Below are 7,638 nucleotides of genomic sequence, written 5' to 3' on the forward strand. Positions count from 1 at the left end.
GCGGATGCAACGTGCAATGGCTTTTGCTCTTTTAAAAGCTACTAAGTTCTCTGTCGTAGGGTACCTTCGAAATATATTCCAAAGTCGTTTTTGGTTCTTATGACTGTCGCGGCAGGCTTCGTTCCACCAAGGTCTACGAAATTTGCGGGGCCGTAGGGAAGACTTTGGGATACAGGTGTTTGCAGCATTCAAAATGGCTTCAACGGTGAGACGCATTGCTTCCGTAATGTCTGCAGTATTGACCATAGACTCGGTGATTTCCGCCAGCTGCTTAAAAGCAATCCAGTCTGCCCGCTGGAATAGAAAACGCGGAGGACAGAAAGTCGCACCGCCGCTATCAGCATGGCAGACAATAATAGGAAAATGGTCACTATTATATAGATCGTTGCTAACCTCAAAGGTTAGCATTGGCAGAAGTTCAGGAGAACATATGGCCAAGTCTAGACTATGGAAGGTACGTGTGGGCTCATGGAAGTATGTCTTTTCGTCATTATTCAGCAAGCAGAGACAGTTATTAGAAATAAACTGTTCAATCTGCTGCCCACGAGAGTTTGTACTGTTTGAACCCCATAAAACACTATGGCCATTGAAATCACCTACGAGCAAAAAAGGCAAAGGAAGTTGGTCAATCAAATTGTCGAGTTCTCGTTGACAAATAACATTATTTGGCGGAAGATAAATGCAGCAGACTGTGACCAGCGCTTGTGTATGCACTTGCACAGCCACAGCCTGAAGAGAGGTATGCAAATTTAGAGGTGTGCTAAGATACAAATTAGATGTGAAGATACAGACGCCACCAGAACTGTGAGATCCCGTGTCTGTATCCTTCCGAACACAATTGTATCCACGCAATTTAATTGGAATGTTGGGTGTCAAGAATGTTTCTTGAACACCAAAACAGATTGGATGAAATTTGTTTAAAATTGATTTAATTTCATGAAGTTTGGAATGCCACGACAATTCCAAGAGAGGAAGGTACCCATTAAGAGACAGGTTTTAAAAGAGAATTATTAGAAGCTTTGGTACGAGTTGCTGAAAACTCACAACTCATCTCCAGGTCATCTTCATCCTCAGATGGGTGCAATTTGATGTCTGCACTATTTATCGTGCCACCAAAAATGGACGGCAAGTCCTTATGGGCGACACCCTTCTTCGCCATCCCTAGGGCGACGGAATTTTTTGTTGTTGATTTTTTAAATTTTGAGCTAAGGTCTTTTTGTGTAAGTCCACGTTTAGCTAATTTCAAAGTTAGTGAAGATTGCAATTTTCTCTTTGGTTTTGGTTTGATTGTTTCGGTTCGAGAAGTTTCAGCTGTACTGGTTGTGGAGTTTTCTGTATCGGACTCTTGTTTGTCATCAGTTTTTGGTTCTGATAAATTCTTTTTACAATTATTGCATGAACAATTTTTGCAAAATGATTTTTTAACTGCGGATGCATAGCTAACACCAGCAGTAGGAGTTTCAGTTTGTATCCGACGTCGGGCTTCAGGATATGACAAGTTTTCTTTAATTTTAACTGTCACAACCTGTTTTTCAAGTATCCATCTCGGGCAGGATCGAGCATAAGAAGGATGATTGCCGCCACAATTAACGCACTTTTCTAGTGCAGCACATTGCTGGCTATCATGCCCTCTTTCAGCACATCGGGCACATGCGAGTGTCCCGCGGCAATTAACTTTTGAATGGCCGAATCTCTGACACTGAAAACATCGGAGTGGATTAGGGATGTAAGGCCTGACAGGTAATCGTATGTAACCTGCATATACATTTTCGGGTAATTTTGGCGATTTGAATGTTAAAACATGATGTTTAGTCTCAAGGAGTTCACCATCACGTCTAATAGAAATACGACGGACGTGTATAACTCCTTGCGATTTCATCTCTGATGTTATTTCCTCTAGAGGTACATTCAGTAATTCACCGCATGTAATTACTCCTTTACAGGTATTCATCGACTGGTGAGGACTTACACTAATAGCTATTGTAGCCAAGGCTTTCAGTTTTTGAATATTCAGGGATTGTTTACGAGAATTTACTTCTACCAATAAATCTCCAGAACGCATCTTCTTAATGAATGATACTTCACCGATTGTTGCTGAAATAGCTTTTTGGACAAGGAAAGGAGACACTGTTGCGAAAGTTTCATTTTTCTCCGAAATGCGTTTAATGACAAAAAAGGAATCAAAATGATGAGAAGAAATAAATGTAGTTGGAACAGAATGACGCCCACTAAAGGGACCCTTCTTGGGAGGAGCCATACGATATTGACAGTGATTCGGGCCCGACGGCACCGCCCACCACGGAGCCCAACAAGGGAAGGCAGCCACCGGCTCTGGCCATTCCCAGCCTCGGCGCTTACCTTGGTGCTAGCCGGAACCTATACGCTCGGAGTTACCCCCGGGGACAGTGACCACCCTTAACGCCAAGCCCAAGGAGTAACCCCTTCGCTTGATCCCTAGCAGACTAGCCACTCAGGTGACTAACTACCAGCCGATTGATGTACAGGGGACCACAGTACACCACCCGTCTTTCAAATGGGTCGCCACGCACGGCCAACACGTGGGACATTGGCTGTCCATGAGAAGCAAGAAGCAAACAGAGCGGCGACAGCCTCTCATGGAGAGCTCCCTCGCTTGCCGTCGAGGGAAGGAAATACATAGCAGACAGCAGAAGGCGGAGAGGAGAGCGAACTGAAAGGGAGTAAAGATCCCTGGGTACCTCGGGATTGGGACACCCGTACTCACCTATAGTAGGTGAGCCCCTGAGGGGCCAACTTCTTTGAATTTGGTATTCAAATTAAAGTCTCTTCTGATCTGAAATATTTTCATTTGTATAGATCCAACTATCTGACTGGATGGAAATTGTTTGTTTGCGGATTAATGGCAAAAATACCATATTTGGTTATACTGTGCCAAGCAATGACTGGACTGAAATACAGGTTTAATGGCAAAATAAACTTGATCAGATCAATAATCATAAATACTCATTTACTTTGCCTGATATTACATTAAAAAATAATTTAATATCCAAATCCACTTCAACAATAGTTTCTGTCCCTGTAGTACAAGTTAATATTTTTTTAAACATAATGTATTATATATGTAAAAGTGTATTACTAAAAAAGAATTCCAGTATCAAAATTACTTACTTTTGAAGATGAAAATTTCCAATGGGTAAACCAAATAGTAAACAAACAAAGTAATGTATATTCCACAGTATGAATACGTCGATTGATATTCTGCGGCTTGAAGTAGAGTCAACCATCTGCGATAATTTTCTTTTTTTTTAATACTGATGAAATCAGTTGAAGGATATTGATAATCGATAATCACATAATCGAAACTTTCCATTTGTACATTTTTCTAATCACGATGTAAAACTGATATATTTTTACTGATACTAGTTTTATTTGTTGAAGGATCGCGATTTTATTAATAGAGTGGCACATAATCTTGAAAATTATTTAGTTTTGAGCTACTGGGCAATTTAAACACAAATTCTGATTATCAAGTGATAAAACTAAGATTACCATGCTGTTAAAGTCACTGATGTTCCAGGTTCTAAAACCTGTAATAATACAAGGTCACACATGCACTACAAATACTACTCGATTACATAGAGCTAATCGAGACCCATATACTGGGAGTCACCCTCGATGACAGTTACCACCCTTAGAGCCAAACCCAAGAAGTGACCCCTTCGCTTGATTCCTAGCAGAGTAATCGCACAGGGGACTTGCTACCGACCGATTGCTACACTGGTGACTAAAGTGCACCACCCGTCTAATGGGTCGTCAGGCCCGGTCACCACGTGAGGTTTTTGGCTATCCATTAAGAAGCAAGAATCAAACTAGGTGGTGATGGCTTCTCACAGAGAGCTACCTCGCCCGACCTTACCGTCGAGAAAAGGAAAGCTGAAAGAAAAAAGCAACAACTAAAAGGGAGAGGAATCTAATTGGTTGGTTAGCCTTACTAAAGCAAATGCCGGAGAAGAATCCAGATGGTAGACCAGATTACTAGGGCTCATCTAGAACGAGAAGCCCATCACACCTGAAGAAGATGGGACCCGGAGGGGAAATTCATCTTCAGGAAAAAGATTCATTATAATCTGATCAGCAAATGTTTTTACTCAAGTCCTATAAATGCTTATGCTTATCATCCACAAAACTTAGTAACTGTGAAAATTTCAAAATAAGAAGAGAAAGATTTAAAACCTTACTAGGTAATGAGATGAATTATTTTACGAATTGGATAATCTTTTAACTGTCCTGATTTCTAAAAACAATTTAGATGCAATTTCTTTTAATATTATGTTAAAACATTCTTTAACTTTTTTTTCTATTTCTGTTAACATATTCATTAATAAAATAAAATATAATCAAATTATATGAATGATATACAGGAATTTGCAGTAAGAAGTAGTAGTTGTATTTCAGGTTTAATGGCACAAAGGCCCTATTTGGCCATGCTGCGCCAAACATGTGGTTAGAGATATGAATAAGAGTTAAAATTTTAAATATCAGAATTGAAAAATGGTTTAATTAGCATAAATTCCAGAATAAAAGAAATCGGAAGATACATAGAAAAGCAATAAAATTTCAAATGTGTGGGGAAAAAAACCAATGGTCTTCAAATATCTATAAAGATTACTATGTGGACGTTTTCCCACCAAGTCACAAATGCGGCGACGATGCACCAAAAAAACGTAATCGTTGGTGTTTAAAAAAATGGCATTCGGTTAAAATATGAATGATCATAAAATCAACATTGCATGATGTGTATAAAGGGCATCTTTCACCGAACAAAAGATGTTTTCAACAAAAGATGTTTATGTGTGAAGTGTGTGTGGTCTATGGGGAGTCGAATCAATTTAACATCAAGTTCATGCACCGCAGCAATTGGCCATGGATTTATGTGGGATTTAATGTTATGTAATTTATTTGAGATATGAAAATCCCAAAATGTATGCTATTATAGACGTATGTAGGAAAAATATCTCTTCTTTATATCACAATAAGGAATTGTCCGCTATAATAAAGTAAATGCTATTTTTGCTGCATCCTTTTATATCGACGTGACCAGGGATCCTCCAAAATAAAATCTGAATATTCCTGGAATTCCGTAAAACATGAATTATATTCTAAATCAAAGGGGGCTTAGAATTTTGGGGTTGGTGGAGAGAAACAAGAGCGCTCATACTGTCTGTTAAGTTATTTCTGATTTTGTGGCACAAGAGCCATATCTGGCCATGCTGCGCCAAACATATGGTTGAAGATAAAAAATATTCAGTGAAGTTCTAAAAAGTTAAAGTAAAATTTGCAAAAACCAAGAAATGTGGAGATAAAATTGAACAAGTTAAATAAAATGGAAAACACCAATTTCTTTCAAGAAAGTAAAAATATTTGGGTGGGGATGTTCTCCCACCAAATCATGAATGTTTGAAGATGATTTACCGAATAAACGTAATCGATGAGAATTAAAAATTGGACATTCTGATAAAATATGAATGACAGTTAAATTAACATGACACTCATTACAGACTGGGCATCGCTCACCAAATAGAAGATGTTTATGTGTGAGGCGAGTATGGCCAATGCGAAGCCGAGTCAATTTGACGTCCAACTCGCGTATTGGCACAACTGGCCACAGAGTAATGTCAGATTGAAGAGAATGCAGTTTATTAGAAATCTGCAAATCCCATGATTCTTTCCATAGACAGAAAATACGTTGAGAAATATATTTTTTGAAATCAGTGTATGGAATAGCTCGTTGTAGAGAAGTGGATGCTGTCTTTGCTGCAGCATCGGCAGATTCATTGCCAACAATGCCAACATGGCCAGGTAACCAACAAAATAGAATTTGGTAGTTCCGAGCTTGCAAGTTTCTCCAAAGATGAAGGATATCTACAGCTACTGGATGTGTTTTGGTGTGAGGATGGCTGAGGGCCTCCAGAGCACTCATACTATCAGAATAAATGCAGAATTTATGGTCACTAAGATTAGAAATTTTTTCAAGAGCAATCATAATTGCCATTAGTTCAGCAGTTAAAACTGAACACAAAGTACTCAACTGAAAGCTGCTTGCGTCCTCAGCAATGACGACAGCACAACCTACTTGATAAGCTGTCTTTGAGCCATCCGTAAAAACAGGAATGTGTGTAGAATATTCATTGCGGTGATATAGAAAAAGTTGTTGAAAGACAACAGATGAAGTGGCAGACTTGTCATAAGCGAGAAAAGGGTTAAGATATGATATTTCTGGTATATCCCAGGGCGGCAAAGCATAAGCGGTAGTATTATGAACCTGCAGATTTAAAATTCCTGGATCAGCGAAAGTCCTTGTTATCCTTTCACGAAAAGGTAGGATATTAGAAGGACGTGCATTATATAATCGTCCCAAACCAATAGGTAAATTCACTCGACGAATAGGGTGATTGATAAAAGATTCAATACGGAAAAAATATAGTTCAGATAATTTTTTTCGTCTCAGATGAAGTGGAAGTTGATGACAAATCACATATAAACTATGAACTGGTGATGTACGAAAGGCTCCAGAACAGATACGCAAAGCACTGTTGTATACTGTGTCTAAATTTCGGAGAACACTAGAACGAGCTGTACCATATATTTCGCATCCATAATCAATTCTTGATAGAATAACAGACTGATAGATACGAAGTAGAGATGTTCGATCTGCCCCCCCATCTGGTAGTTGAGAGGACTTTTAGGATGTTGAGGGATTTTTCACACTTCTTTCGCAAGTGAAGGACATGCGGAAGGAAAGTGAGTTTCCGGTCAAATATGACACCCAAGAAACGTACCTCTTCAACGACTGGAATATCAACACCTCGAATTTGTATCACAGGATCAGGGTGTAGACTCCGTTTCCGACAAAAGTGTACGCAACGGCTCTTCTCAGGGGATAGAGTATGCCCATTCTCGTCACACCATGAAATAAGTTTGTTAACAGCTCTCTGGAGTTGTCGCTCTATTAAATTCATGTTAGACCCCTGACAGGAGATTTGTAAATCATCCACATATAATGTTCCACAAACCGATGATGGCAAAACATGAAGGATTTTGCTTATATGAAGAATAAAAAGGGTAACACTCAAAACACTTCCTTGAGGAACACCCTCATTTTGAATAAAATGATGAGAAAATGTATTACCAATACGGACTCGAAATGTACGAAATTTTAAAAAATTTTGAATAAAAACTGGCAAGTTACCCTTAAAACCAAAATCACCTAAGGCACGGAGAATACCATACCGCCACGTACGATCGTACGCCTTTTCTATATCAAACGCATTCCGAATCTGAGATTCAAGCCTAATTAAGTTGTCACTGGTAGAACGTCCTCGACGGAAACCACTTTGGAAAGGTGAAATATACCCATTTTTCTCCAGTTCATAGAGTAAACGGGCATTTACCATGCGTTCGAGCGTTTTACAGAGACAACTAGTTAAAGCAATTGGCCTATAGTTTGAGGGATTGGTAGGAACCTTCCCAGGTTTAAGGATAGGTATCACAATGGCTTCATACCATTGTTCAGGAAAAATTTGCTCACTTGAAAAATTCTGTTGAACAAGTTCAGGAGATGCAAAAGAGAGGTTTCGTCTAAATGGCGAAGCATACTGT

The 7,638-nt window shown here is 39.1% G+C and overlaps 1 protein-coding gene across 1 annotated transcript; it reads right to left on the reverse strand.

The window, feature by feature from the left end:
* Positions 1-3,829: 3,829 nt before the first annotated feature.
* LOC129974623 (uncharacterized) lies at positions 3,830-7,433 on the reverse strand. The gene is made up of 4 exons (XM_056087565.1): positions 6,819-7,433; positions 6,069-6,718; positions 5,554-5,960; positions 3,830-3,912 (listed from the first exon to the last, which is right to left on the reverse strand). Exons 1-4 carry the CDS (start codon positions 7,431-7,433, stop codon positions 3,830-3,832), a joined length of 1,755 nt encoding a protein of 584 aa, XP_055943540.1.
* Between the last annotated feature and the right edge of the window lie 205 nt (positions 7,434-7,638).

This window comes from Argiope bruennichi, chromosome 1, assembly GCF_947563725.1.
Source record: "Argiope bruennichi chromosome 1, qqArgBrue1.1, whole genome shotgun sequence".
Classification (NCBI taxonomy): domain Eukaryota; kingdom Metazoa; phylum Arthropoda; class Arachnida; order Araneae; family Araneidae; genus Argiope; species Argiope bruennichi.

Coding starts and splice junctions, on each gene's coding strand:
- LOC129974623 (XM_056087565.1), bottom strand. CDS start 7,433: ATGGTAAATGCCCGTTTACTCTATGAACTGGAGAAAAATGGGTATATT. Junction 6,719..6,818: donor ATATTCCAGTCGTTGAAGAG/GTACGTTTCTTG, acceptor ACATCCTAAAAG/TCCTCTCAACTACCAGATGG. Junction 3,913..5,553: donor ACATAAACATCTTCTATTTG/GTGAGCGATGCC, acceptor TTTTTCTTTCAG/CTTTCCTTTTCTCGACGGTA.